The sequence below is a fragment of the Phyllobates terribilis genome, unplaced genomic scaffold (genome assembly GCF_046119375.1).
Source record: "Phyllobates terribilis strain yellow unplaced genomic scaffold, ASM4611937v1 Scaffold_5__5_contigs__length_657084704, whole genome shotgun sequence".
NCBI classification, from domain to species: Eukaryota; Metazoa; Chordata; class Amphibia; order Anura; family Dendrobatidae; genus Phyllobates; species Phyllobates terribilis.
In genome coordinates, this window is record NW_027362765.1 from 472,237,807 (window position 1) to 472,253,004 (window position 15,198).

The following is a 15,198-nucleotide window of genomic DNA, read 5'->3' on the forward strand; positions in this document are numbered from 1 at the left end:
GGCATCATCCTATTAACTTTACTCCAGTTCTTGAATTACATATAATTTTTTTTTTAGCTTTTTTATTTTTTACAGTTTCCTTAAATTATATTGGATTTATGCCTTGGACAAACAATAATCGGTATAAAGAATACAGGGGTTATAAAAAGTGAACACACCCCTGTTAAAATGCCAGGTTTTTGTCATGTAAAATTATTTTAAGAATAGTTTCAGAATTTTTTTCGACCTTTAACGTTACCTATAATCTGTATAAACCATTTGAAAAACATTTTTGGGTGGAAAAAGAAATAACTAAGATAATGTGGTTGAATAAGAATGCATACCCTAAAAGTAATACTTTGAAGTCTTTAAATTTATGACAGCAGTCAGCCTTTTTGGGTACGAGTATCAGCATGGCACATCTAGAATTGGCAAGCTTTGCCCAATCTTTCTTGCAGTAGAGCTCCAAATCTGTCAGATTGTGAGAGCATATCTTGTGTACTGCCCTCTTCAGGTCAACACACAGATTTTTCAATTTGATTCAGATCTGGGCGCATTCCAAAACGTTCATCTTCTGTCTAAGCCATTCTTTTGTTGATTTGGAGTTGGGCTTAGGGTCATAGTCATGTTAAAAGGTGAAATGCCTCTTTATCTTCAGCTTTTTAACAGAGGCCTGAAGGTTTTGATGAAACATTGACTTATTTGGAACGGTTTATAATTCCCTACATCTTGACTGACGCCCCAGTTCCAACTGCCGATAAACCGCTCCAAAGCTTAATGCTGCCTCCACCCTGCTTCACTGGCGGTACAGTGTGCATTTAAAGATGTGCAGTGTTGGGTTTGGGTCAAATGTACCTTTTGCAATTCTGATCAAAAAATTCAACCTTGGTCTCATCAGACCAGAACACGTTTACCCACATGCTTTTTGCAGATGTACATTTGGACTTGGATGATTTTCTTTGTAAGAAAAAGCTACTGGTCACCCAACCTCACAGGCCTGACGTATGAAAAGTACAGGAGATTGTCGTCACATGCAGTACACAACCAGTACTTCCCAGAAATTCCTGCAGCTCCTTTAATGTTGCAGTAGGCCTCTTGTCAGAATACCAGAACAATTTTGTCTCTACCTAAAACAGAATGTTCCTCAAAAATTGCTAAATGTCACTGTTGTGCCAGATTTAAGCCACTACTTGATGGCTTGCAATATTTTTCGTACATTTCTCGTAACAACTTTTAACCCTTTGCTGTGTTGTAAGCTGTTTATGGACTAAAGCTTTTGCAGTAAAATGCAACTAAGAAAATGTCAGGAAAATGCTATTAGAATAGCTAAACTTTATACAGGGTTAAATCAAAATCACTTTAAAATTATGGCAGTGGTGTACTTACTAGTATTAAACACGATTTTAATGTGATTGAATGATTCTGAAAACAACCACATCCCCAAATATAATACTGTGTTCACACTTAAAAATATGTACTTCTTTTCTCCCTCAAAATGGTTGCAGTTGGTTTCTCAATGGATTTGTACAGATTATGGGTGGCATTAAAAAGGTATAAAGTTCTGAAATTTTTCTTCTTGTTATGATTTTTCTTTACATGACAAAAATATAACATTTTAACAGAGGCGTAACAACTTTCATATAGGATGTTATTCCAAAAGAGTAGAACATGAGTATAATAAATCATAAAATGTAACCTTTATTGAATAAAATCATGACAATAAAAAACATAATAAAAACACCAATAGCTTCATATACAATGGTGGGTATCGTCAGTATGCAAGTAAATCACAAGCACCATATAAATGGACCACAAACACTGAAAAAAGAACATGTGGATAGGGTATATAGACTGAGCCGAGTGGCTACATCAGATCAAAAATAAAGTTGCACAAAATGTGTAGTATAAGAATATGATTGGTATTAATAGCTCACTTAAAAAGGTCAGAATAAAATCTACCAAAATGTAATCACAAACGGTGTTTGCCATATTGTTCATTACCTGGTAGGATAGGGAGGTAAACCAACCAGACGACTCGCTGCCCCGACGTGCGTTTTGTTAGCCTTCTTCAGGGAGCGCTCCCTGAAGAAGGCTGACGAAACGCGCATTGGGTCTCCTGTACTTTTCATACGTATGCTGCTTCCACTGCAATCCACCCTGTATCTGATTTACTACTGGAGGTATCAAGGGTGCCGAGGTAAGAAAAGGCTAGTCAGACTGCTGCCCTTACCCATCTATCTAATCTAACATTGGAGATACCAGGGGTATTGAGAGGAAAGACTGCTCGCACTACTGTCCAACTGATCTAATACTGGAGACACCAGAGGAGCTGAGGTAAACAGAGGCTGCTCACACTGCTATCCATCCTGTTTATATGATCTGTAATTGGAGATATCAAGGGTGCTGAGGTAAGAAAAGACTGAGTGCTCACTTCAGAGACCAGAACAGCGGGGGACAGGAGAGAAGTATTTTTCTTTAATGTGGGTCCCACTTATGCTGTACGGAGGACTAGGCGCGGTCCCACTTACGCTGTACGGAGGACTAGGCGCGGTCCCACTACACTGTACGGAGGACTAGGCGCAGTCCAACTACACTGTACGGAGGACTAGGCGCGGTCCCACTACACTGTACGGAGCACTAGGCGGGGGCCCATTATACTGTACGGAGGACTATGCGCGGGCCCATTATACTGTACGGAGGACTATGCAGGGGCCCATTATACTGTACGGAGGACTATGCAGGAGCCCATTATACTGTACGGAGGACTATGCAGGGGCCCATTATACTGAACGGAGGACTGTGTGTGGCCCATTCTGTACAGGGGACTATGCAGGTTCCACTATACTGCAAGGAAGACTATGCGTGGCCCATTATTCTGTACGGAGGACTATGCAGGGTCCCATTATTCTGTACGGAGGACTATGCAGTGTCCCATTATTCTGTACGGAGGACTATGCAGTGTCCCATTATTCTGTACGGAGGACTATGCAGGGTCTCATTATACTGTACGGAGGACTATGCAGTGTCCCATTATTCTGTACGGAGGACTATGCAGTGTCCCATTATTCTGTACGGAAGACTGCAGGGGCCCGTTATTCTGTACAGAGGACTATGCAGGGGCCCATTATTCTGTACGGAGAACTATGCAGGGGCCCATTCTGTACGGAAGACTGAGGAGCCCATTATTCTGTACAGAGGACTATGCAGGTCCCATTATACTATACGGAGGACTGTGGGGCCCATTATACTGTAGGTAGACTATGCGGGGCCCATTATGTAAGTAGGACTATGTGGGGCCCATTATTCTGTACAGAGGACTATGCTGGGTCCCATTATACAGTACAGAAGACTGAAGGGCCCATGTGTGGGGCCTGTTATACTGGGCCCCACATACTATGTAATATGTAGGGCCAATTCTGTGTGGAGGGCTGTGTGGGGATCACATTTAGGCCATTATACTGTTTGTGGTCACCATACTCTGCCAGGGAGGTTGAGGATAGGGGTGGGGTGGTTCATTACACTGTGTAAGTGGAGGAATTCACTGTAGGGGTATCGTTCAGTGTTTGAGGGACACTTTGTTGGCATCATACTCTATGGGGGCAATGAATGGACAATCTAGGGACTAAAATGGGAGGAAAATTACTTTGTAAGGGCTGCAAAGTGAGATCTGCTCTTCTGTGACCCCACAGAATAATAAAGTTGTTTTTTTTGTAGGGAGGGGCATTGGGGAGGAAGAGGGGGTGCCCAATTAGAACTTCTGCTATGGGTCCCCATGATTGCTATATATACACCCTTGCCCACAAGGAAATACCCAATGCTCCATTCATGTGATCTGACCCTTAAAATCTATTAAAGTATACTTTGTTCGTGGGACAATCCCTTTAAGTTTGTTTCCATCTGAAAACGTTCAGTTATGTTTGATAAGGAAAAACTTCAATTGTAGACTTTAATAAATATCAAGGTTGGCCCGTGAATTACTACAAGTTTTACATTTTGGCCCTCTGTGTATTAGAGTTTGACATCCCTGCTCTAGATTAAGGTTTGAGTCAAGTATTCCTACTCAACTGACCCAGTCATAATGGTAAGATTGTAATCATACACTTTGAAGTACCATGAGGACTGTCAGTCGCATGCGGATTGTACATGCCTTTTTCCTGCCAGGTAGAAGTGTTTGTGAAGCGTTCTTCACATGCATTTCCGCATGCGGGTTATCAAGCACTTTTCCAAGCGATTTTAGCATCACTTGGAAAGTGCTTGACAACTTGGTCACACTATATAAATCCATGTAACGGGCATGGATTTATCTAGTGTGACTAAGTTACGATGCTGCAAATGCAGCATCAAAAGAAAAAAAATTAAAAAAAAAAAGAATAAAATGGTGAAAAAAAAAAAAAAAAACACATTATACTCACCTTCCGATGGCCCCCGGTCTCCTTATCCGGTGTCTTCGGCGGCTCGCGGTGGTGTAAAAGGACCTTCCAAGACATCATTTAGTTATGTGACAGGTCACGCGACCGCCTGCGTCAGCGGTCGTGTGACCTGTCACATGACTAAATGACATCATGGAAGGTCCTTTTACACCACCGCGAGCAGCCGAAGACACCGGACGCACCGTACAGGAGACCGGGGGCCATCAGTAGGTGAGTATAATTTTTTTATTTTAATTCTTTTTTTAACTACAGGTACTATGGTACCCAGTTTGGAGGAGAGTCTCCTCTTCTCTAGACCCGGGTACCATCCGCACATTGAATCGCTTAATATCCGCATGTGCACATGTAGTCTTGCGGATAATATGCGATTCAATGCCAGTCAATGGCGGCAATTACGCCGCGTTTCCGCAAAATTAATGGACATGCTGCGGATTTTTCCGCAATGATAATCCGCAGCGGAAATTTCCGCAGCATGTGCACAGCACATGCGGAACATTGGAGACCATGGGACACGTATTACCAAGCGTTTAAGCGTTTTTTTTTTTCTGCGGAAATTCCTCGGCGAAAACGCTTGAAAAACGTATTGTGAGCACGCAGCCTTACACATACAACTAGTTGAATAGCTATATTCTTGATCAAATCAATCGGTAAGGGCTACGAGGGACTCTAAACAAGCATCCACAACCCAGTTTGGCAGTGCAATTGTACCATTTGAAATGTTTTTTTTGTTTTGTTTAAGGAGCATACAATAGATTTTTAAATCTATTCAAGGAGGCGACCGTTACAGTGAAGGAAATAAGTATTTGATCCCTTACTGTTTTTTCAAGTTTACCCACTGACAGACATGAACAGTCTATAATTTTAAGGGTAGGTTAATTTTAACAGAGATAGAAGATCCCCCCAAAAAAAAAAAAAAAAAAAAAAAAAAATCAAGAAAATCACATTGTATAAATTAGATACTTATTTCTCACTGTAAAATGCAAATAAATGTATTTGATTCCTCTGGCAAACACTTAATACTTGGTGGCAAAACCCTTGTTGGCAAGCACAGCAGTCAGACATTTTTTGTAGTTGATGATGAGGGTTGCGCACATGTCAGGAGGAATTTTGCTCCACTCCTCTTTGCAGATCCTCTCTAAATCATTAAGATTTTGAGGCTGTCAATTGGCAACTCAGAGCTTCAACTCCCTCCATAAGTTTTCTATGGGCTTAAGGCCTGGAGACTGGCTAGACCACTCCATGACCTTAATCTGCTTCTTTCTGAGCCTTTGTTGCCTTGGCTGTATGTTTTGGGTCACTGACTTGCTGGAAAACCCAGCCACGACCCATTTTTAATGTCCTGGCGGAGGGAAGGAGGTTGTCACTCAGGATTTTACGGTACATGGCTCCATTTGTCTGCAACAAACTTTCCTTCATCCACGATCTTTTCATTAAAAACAAACTTTCCTTCCTCGCCATCACCGAAACCTGGCTCACCCCCTCTGACACCGCCTCCCCAGCTGCACTTTCATATGGCGGATTCCACCTTTCCCACACCCCCCACCCCAACGGCAAACATGGCGGAGGCGTAGGTTTTCTCCTATCAGAACACTGCGCTTTCACCCAAATCCCACTGCCACCCTCCGTTACACTCCTCTCTTTTGAGGTGCACTGTGTGCGCATCTATTCCCCCTCCAACTGGCCGTCGTTTACCGACCCCCAGGGCAAGCCACCACCTTCTTAGACCACTTCACCACCTGGCTGCTTCACTTCCTCTCCACTGACATCCCCACTATCATAATGAGTGACTTCAACATCCCCATTGACACTTCCCACTCGTCTGTCTCTAAGCTCCTATCCCTCACTTCCTCCTTCGGACTCACTCAATGGTCTTCCACACCCACCCACAAAGATGGCCACACGCTGGACCTCATCTTCACCTGCCTTTGTTCCCTATCTAACCACTCCCTCTCTCTGACCATAACCTCCTCACATTCTCTACCCTCTCCTCTCCAGGTGCACAATCCCCACTCCACAAACTTACACATGCTCGCAGAAACCTCAAACACCTTGACCTACACTCACTCTCTGAATCCCTCCTCCCTCTTACAGACATAAATTCCTTATACGATGCAGACGTTGCTGCTGCTTCATATAACACCACAATAGCTGCAGCTCTAGACTCGATCGCCCCTCTCACCCACACCACATCTCGCACATTCAACAGGCAACCCTGGCACACTAAACTTACTAAAGAACTGCGACGGGCCTCCAGGGTTGCGGAGCGGAGATGGAAAAGGTCTCACTCCATCGAGCACTTCATCGCATTCAAGCAATCCCTCACTAATTTCAAGTCCGCACTCGCTACAGCAAAACAAACCTACTTCTCATCTCTCATCTCACAACCCTAAACAGCTATTTAACACTTTCAACTCTCTCCTTCGTCCCCCAGCACCTCCTCCCTCTTCTCTCATCTCAGCCGACGACTTTGCCTCATTCTTCAAACAGAAGATTGACACCATCAGACAAAACTTTTGCCTAAAGTCCACACAACCCCTCCTCATATCTACTCAACCCTCCTCCTCCAAACCCCACTTCTCCACCATTACAGAAGGTCAAGTCTCCTCTTTACTCTCCAAATCACACCTAACCACCTGGGAACTTGACCCAATCCCATCCCACCTCATCACTAACCTTACCACAGTCTTCATCCCAACCCTAACCCACCTCTTCAATCTGTCACTAACAACCGGTGTCTTCCCCTCATGTTTCAAACATGCCGCAATCACACCCATCCTCAAAAAGCCCTCCCTTGACCCTTCCTCTCTGACTAGCTACCGCCCCATATCACTCCTCCCCTTTGCCTCAAAACTACTAGAACATGTCCACCTTGAACTGTCCTCCCACCTCTCCTCCTGCTCCCTCTTCGACCCCCTGCAATCTGGCTTCCGACCGCATCACTCGACTGAAACTGCCCTGACCAAAGTCACCAACGACCTACTAACCGCCAAATCCAAGCGACACTACTCCATCCTCCTCCTTCTGGACCTGTCATCTGCCTTTGACACAGTGGACCATTCCCTCTTTCTCCAGATTCTCATCTCTTGGCATCACGGACTTGGCTCTATCTTGGATCTCCTCATACTTAACAGACAGGACATTCAGCGTCTCCCACTCACGCACCACCTCCTCATCTCGCCCCCTTTCGGTCGGTGTCCCCCAAGGTTCAGTCCTAGGACCTCTGCTCTTATCCATCTACACCTTAGGCCTGGGACAGCTCATAGAGTCTCACGGTTTTCAGTATCACCTCTATGCTGACGACACAGAGATCTACCTCTCTGGACCCAATATCTCCTCCCTACTAACCAGAATCCCATAATGTCTGTCCGCCATCTCATCCATCTTCTCTGACAGATTTCTAAAACTCAACATGGATAAAACAGAGTTCATCATCTTTCCACCCTCTCATTCACATCCCCCATCTGACCTATCCATCAACGTCAATGGCTGTTCACTCTCCCCCGTCCCACAAGCTCGCTGCCTTGGAGTAACCCTGGACTCTGATCTCTCCTTCAAGCCACATATCCAAGCCCTTTCCACTTCCTGCCGACTCAAACTCAAAAACATCTCCCGGATCCGTGCATTCCTCAGCAAAGACTCTGCAAAAACACTAGTGCATGCCTTCATCATATCCCACCTCGACTACTGCAACCTCCTGCTCCGTGGCCTCCCTTCCAACACTCTTGCGCCTCTCCAATCTATCCTAAACTCTGCTGCTCGACTAATCCACCTGTCCCCCCGCTATTCCCCGGCCTCTCCTCTCTGTCAATCGCTTCACTGGCTCCCCATTGCCCAGAGAATTCAGTTCAAAACCCTAACCATGGCATACAAAGCCATCCACAACCTGTCTCCCCCATACATCTGTGACCTAGTCTCCCGGTACTCACCTGCACGCAACCTCCGATCCTCACAAGATCTCCTTCTCTACTCCCCTCTTATCTCTTCCTCCCACAATCGTATACAAGATTTCTCCCGTGCTTCCCCCCTACTCTGGAACTCTCTACCCCAACACATCAGACTCCCGCCGACCGTGGAAACCTTCCAAAGAAACCTGAAGACCTACCTCTTCCGACAAGCCTACAACCTGCAGTAACCACCGCTGCACGACCAGCTCTACCCTCACCTAATGTATCCTCACCCATCCCTCCTAGAATGTGAGCCCTCGCGGGCAGGGTCCTCGCTCCTCCTGTACCAGTCGCTGACTCGTTTTGTTAAGATTATGTAAATGCTTTTGTTATGTATATCCCTATCACATGTAAAGTGCCATGGAATAAATGGCGCTATAACAATAAATAATTCATTCTCCCATTGATGCGGTGAAGTCGTCCTGTGCCCTTAGCAGAGAAACACCCCCAAAACATAATGTTTCCACCTCCATGCTTGACAGTGTTCTTTGGGTCATAGGCAGCATTTCTCTTCCTCCAAAACACGGCAAGTTGAGTTAATGCCAAAGAGCTCAATTTTTGTCTCATCTGACCACAGCACCTTCTCCCAATAACTCACAGAATCATCCAGGTGTTCATTGGCAAGCTTAAGACGGGCCTGCACATGTGCCTTCCTGAGCAGAGGGACCTTGCAGGCACTGCAGGATTTTAAACCTTTAAGGTGTAATGTGTTACCAATGGTTTTCTTGGTGACTGTGGTACCTTCTGCCTTGAGATCATTAACAAGTTCCCCCCGTGTAGTTTTAGGCTGATCTCACCTACCTCATGATCAAGGATACCCCACGAGGTGAGATTTTTCATGGTGCCCCAGATCGATGTCGATTCACAGTCATTTTGTATTTTTTCCATTTTCTTACTATTGTACCAACAGTTGTCTCCTTCTCACCCAGCATCTTACTTATGGTTTTGTAGCCCATTGCAGCTTTGTGCAGGTCTATGATCTTGTCCCTGACATTCTTAGAAAGCTCTTTGGTCTTGCCCATGTTGTAGAGGTTAGAGTCTGACTGATTAATTGAGTCTGTGGACAGGAGTCTTTCATACAGGTGACTATGTAAGACAGCTGTCTTTAATGCAGGAGATTAGGAGAGTCTAACTGGTCTGTAGGAGCCAGAACTCAATGGTTTGTAGGGGATAAAATACTTATTTCTCACTGAAAAATGCAAATAAATTCATCTAATTTATACAATGTGATTTTCTTGATTCTTTTTGGATATTCTATCTCTCAACGTTAAAATAAACCTACCCTTAAAATTATAGACTGTTCATGTCTTTGTCAGTGGGCAAAGTTACAAAACCGCAAGGGATCAAATAGTTAACCTATGTACAGTGAGGGAAATTAACAAAAAATATAATTTAAATGAAATACATGCCATGTCCTCCAGCAATTCCATATATAACTTCTCTGTGTGGTGGGACTAACAAACCTGTTGATTTTAGGTTTTCTGGTATATGAATATAAAAAGGGGCTATTGAGATATGTACATAGACTGAACTCTTTCTTGTATCCATTGAACACATTCATCAAAAAAAAAAAAATATACTGAAGGGTTGCTATACAAGTGAAGAAAAAAATAGATCCAAACTGGCTGGTCGTTGCATGTACCCATAAATCTGGATCAGTGTGCAATGGATAGATTTTGCATTTGGTGGCTAATACTTCCACACACTGCCAAATGCATTGAGCCAGATTGTTGCTGACAGCCTTATGCTCCATCTTTCTCAATCTGAGATGTGATCAATCTTGACAGGCAAAAAGATCATCAGCTAATGTAGCCACGCTGTTTGCATTTGTGTTGATCTCAGCTGACAGCAGAAAACTACAGTAGGTGCAGCAGCTGTGAATACGCTGCTCAAAAAGTTTATGGCCAGTAGCACGCACAGCAAAGAAGTGGGTCAGGATGGAGAATAAAGAGGAAAGTGGACAAACACTAATGTGAAAAGAAAGGAGCTCAGATACTTATAGTTACTGCTTTTTGGGGCGTTGCCATAAGAAGGGTACTGCTGTAACCCAAAAAAATGGAGGCAAAAGGGACATCTATTGACACCACAGCGAAGGCATTTAAAAAGGCGACTACTAGGGAGAAGCGGACCTGTGGAAGTTCGGTGTTCGTCAGGTTCGACCGAAAGTTTGATTCGGGTACCAGAACCCCATAAAAATAAATCAACAGGGACCTGAACTTTGGAGCTGGAAACTCACTGTAAAACAGACTTCCAGGAGAAGTCTGTGTTTTGAGTTCAGCACAGGTTTGCTCATCTCTAGGGACTACTAGTAGAAACAAAGGGACTCCTTGAAATGCAGGGAGCAATAGCTCTTCAGGGAAAAGAATAAATGGGTCCACACCCACCACATCCTCATTTAGCGGTTTGAAGATCTTGCTGTGGCTGGATGCAAACAGCAAATGCTGACGAATACCATACCTACCTCCCATTCCTTGTTTGCTGGCCGGTCACCAGGTACTGCAGCTCAGCTCGTATTTATTTCAGTAAGTGCTGAGCTATGGTACCTGAGAATGGCTGCTACAGTGTACGAAGCAGTACTGTACAGTTACCTCACCGACCTGGCATCGATGACCTATCAGAAGGTCATCAACTCCAAAGCCTGGAAAACCCGTTTAAATCTTTAACAAAACTCTTGTTTTTCTACTGATTTTTATTAAAAATGTCTTCACCTTCTTTCAGTTTTCAGTTTTTATACTACTTGGAAAGAGAAAGAAATTATAAAACAATATATAAAAACAACAATTACACAATTTGGGGGTTATAAATTTATTTTTCTTGAAAATAACACATGATTAGTTAAAAAAAACTCCATTTTAATGGTCACAACAATCCATAATTAAAAAGGTAAAAAAACAAAACAAAATGTTGACCCCTCACCTCCCCCCTGAATGAAACAATCTGTATCTGTTCTACATTTACAGATAACTTGTCACTCTCAAGGCACAATATAAAAGTAACAAATGCCGCGATGGAAGTAATCTGGCATACGCTGTCATTTATGAATCAGGAATAAAAAAGAAAAAACAAAAAGCCGTGAGAAGGATTCTCTAGAGGTCTATTGTACATACAATGTATGTTCTGATTACTCTTGCAGTACCTATGGGTGATAGAATATTCCCGTGCCACACCCCGTCACATAAAACTATATTCAAAGATCAAGTCATAGAATTTAAACATAATAGTATAGAAAGGGAATTATAAACACTATAAAAAAATAGTACAAAGTTTCAGTACCCATGTGTGTTATTAAAATGTGGGAGTCCGAAAAGATCCATAAATGGCATAAAATGCTTTCTAGTATTAACACTACAAAATTTGTAAAAGGAAGTGGTTCACCAAAACGTAGTGTGCAAAGCCCTATAACCACCGCTCAATAGTGACTTATTAGAAAATCAACAGTTGTTTTGTTGCTGCATTGCCTATGCCCCATATATGCAACTCTGCAGCAATAGATTTATATTTATATATCTTAAAAAAAATTAACAAAAAACAAAAAAAAAACATTCCCTTTGTGTGCAAATAGTCATGTGGCAAATTATTTTATGAAAGCAAATCACTGGCGAGACGGTGACTGGCCTGTCGGCCTTACCTTGCTTTCAGACCCTTAAAGGTGCCACTAATCAAGAGCACTTGTCCAGGTGGAATGTCTCACTGCTGGTGAAGCTCCACATTATAGAGCTTTAAGGCTTTCTGTATAAAGAGGATTAACAAGATTTCTTTACAGTCCAATGAAAATTTACAGTACATGCAATTCCTACTTCTCTAAAAATGTAACCTGGCTGCTCCTATTGAGACATCGTAACAAGGCCTTCAAGATTATGGTCACATAGTGCGACTTTAGGCTTCCTTGACGTTTCACAGTATATAAAAGTGATGGATGTGGTTGATGCGCGATTTTCACCTTTGGTTATTAATATATAAAGAGTATCCCCATTAGGCACTGGTAAATTAAACTGGCTTAGCGGTTTTCAATTCTCTTTTTTTTAATGGAAGGCCATAGGACAAGCAGATGGAGGTTACCTGCTGGTTTAGGTAAATGTAACAAAGCATCATCTCCTGCTTCTTAGTTTGCATTGTCATTTCTGGGGATAAGTGCAAAGGAGAAGAAATCCTAACTACAAAGTCCACCCTGGTCCTTTCATCTGTTACAGTGAACTGGTTTCATTGTAAGCGTTCAGAGATTATTAAATAACAGAATAATAATAAAAAAAAGGTCATCTACCAGTAATCACAAAATGTTTCCCAGTTTCCAGCTTACATAGAAATATTTTACAAAATTTACAGAGGATGGATTGTGGCCGCTGTAAATGCATCAGGCTATGATAGTGATTAGTGACAAACGGTTTACACGGAGGGAGAGGAGAGAACATGAGATTTCCACAGGAGACACAGTGGGGAGGATGTAAAGTGCAGAAATATCTGATTATTATTACTACTGAGTACTAGAAAATTCCTTCACAATAAAACCATTAGGTCATGCCCTCGAAGCTCTGAGAGATTAATTCTTCATTCAGTAAAGGTAAAATTTCAGTGCATACATTATTATAGTTATACATAAAATACTAAAACATAAAACCATTAAACTTTTTTTTTTTCTGCTATTGCATTTCGGTCCAGTCTACACAGTCAAACAAAAACATATCCCACATTTGGTGTTCTGAACAACAAGTACTTGTGTGAACACATAACTTTGGTCCGTGGTACCTTGACGTTAAAGTGCTGATGGTATATAAAAAAAATAGAATTTGTAGCTAGGGTTTGTCCACAGGTCAGCCATGATGGTTCTCTGCACTTGTGATCCTGCTGACTGCTACCAGCGACCACTGACACTGGCAATGTCTGCGTGATACTGGCGTGGAAGCCGTCCGCTCGCTCCGCCTTCCAAGAATGAAGATCGGATACTGGTCGGCTCAAACAACTTTCTTCTGTTTTTATTCAGTTCTGAAAATAAAAAAAATAAGTTCATTCAGAAAGGAATCAACTATGAAAAACAGGGTGATAAAGGTGTAGTGAGCAATATTACATGATCATTTTCTGAACACAAATGTGCATTTCCTTTTCATAGCAGGGATGAAGGCAATTGTTTAAAGACGCCCCCCTGAAGACGTTCATAGCCTGAAAACCATTTTCTAATATCTTACTCCTATATAGAGACTATAAGACTGAGGCTAAACTGCGGAGATAATAATGAGCGCATCAGCGTATCTAGGTCTTCACGGCAAAACTGCATCTGACAGATGCCGGGACAAGGAACACCATGAGAATCACTCAACAGACTATTGCCAAAGGGTCACTGGATTTACCATAAATTCCAGGATTGGTTTCGACAACATGAAGACTTTGTTTGGAGACTACCGTCCACAGGAACACCGTGGAGGTGACATGGTTATGTAGACCCAGTCTAAAGGCCCCAACAAGCATTGAATGACCATCTAATATATATATATGATGGCTTCCTGACTCTCCCACCACGAATTAGGTTGGGAGAGTAAATGAGCCAGCTTGTTGCTTTTTAACAACCATTCCTTCTGTTCAGCACAGAGATAAGCCACTTGTAAGTGATTCTGGCAGAGTCCAAATTACACAGGAACGTAGAGCCAAAAGTTCCTTTATATGGAGGAGTCAGGAGAGATGGCTGTCAGCTGTCTTCTGAATGATCATTCAGCCATGTATGTGGTCAGCTTATGATCCTCAACGATTCATGGAAAAAATACACATTAATAAACTGCTGTAGCATCAAGGCTCAAATACAAGCTGTAAAGCCCTTAGTAAAACGTCTCCAAACACCATCTTCTTCCTTATTCCTAAGTATTTCATTAACTCTCCTGTAAGTTGTATGAACTCAGTCTCAACACTGGCTCATGCAATGCATAGAAAATATAGAATGGTTTGAAAAAGTTTTCCCACTCGTTCCGCAGACGAGTTCAGTGTGCGTCACCACTCAGCTGCCTGATCTGAGACACATTATTATTTCTTAGGCCATTTAGGCTTCTCTATTGCATTTGCACTTATTCCTTCTAAAATTTAAAGCAAAGAATAAATACAGAAAAGAATACTACATAACGCTAGCTGCCTGTGTACCACGCTGGCTCCGATGTCCTGTACCAATCTGCTTAAATTTTAAAACTGGTAAATCTTGAAAAATGATCAAGACTCATAAGGAATAGTCTCATCCTCAATCTGAAGTGCATTTAAGAGTTTACTTGGAGCCTCACTGTATAGCAATCCTCAAATAGCCAACTAAGAGTAAGAGCTGCTCAGTTAGACCTGACATATCCATGTATTGAGTAGTTGGTCATTCATTTAATGCTGTAGCACATTTCTTAGACAATGGCCATAGAAGACCTTTATGATAGAACTTCTTACCCTCCGATATAAAATGTTCCCGTTCTATGATCTCTGGGTCCAACACTGATCAAGAGATCTACCAGCTTTCCTGTGGTGGTGATATATTGTTTATGGGGCAACCCTGGCTCCGTCACCCATTTTCCCCCCTGTACAGTGATGATCCTGGAAAACTGCTGTGCAGGGAACTAGAACAAAGCTCCATTAACTTGTTGTAGTCTCTTGCACAGAAGGTGGCCAGGAGTCCTGGCTTGCAAGAGATGTGCTTAAGGGACATTTGTCCTTTTATTGTCTGGAGTTCCACTAAAGATCACCACTTCCTTGAAGACATTTACATGGGCGAATCTTGGATCCAGTTACAGAACACTATGCATATCAGTCAGGAATACAGATGAGCAGACATGTTGACGTTCATGTTTGAACAAACTTTAGTCCAAAGTTTGGCTCAGGTACCAGAACTT

The 15,198-nt window shown here is 42.6% G+C and overlaps 1 protein-coding gene across 7 annotated transcripts in view; it reads right to left on the reverse strand.

Annotated features, from left to right (window-relative positions):
• Window positions 1–11,151: 11,151 nt before the first annotated feature.
• BICC1 (BicC family RNA binding protein 1) overlaps window positions 11,152–15,198 on the reverse strand; it is a 304,780-nt gene continuing 300,733 nt past the window's right edge. For all 7 annotated transcript variants that reach the window (XM_073685482.1, XM_073685481.1, XM_073685480.1 and 4 more), the window contains one exon: window positions 11,152–13,333. In XM_073685482.1, coding sequence (XP_073541583.1) covers window positions 13,203–13,333 — 131 coding nt within the window. In that variant the 3' untranslated portion in view covers window positions 11,152–13,202. The remainder of the gene's footprint in view (window positions 13,334–15,198) is intronic.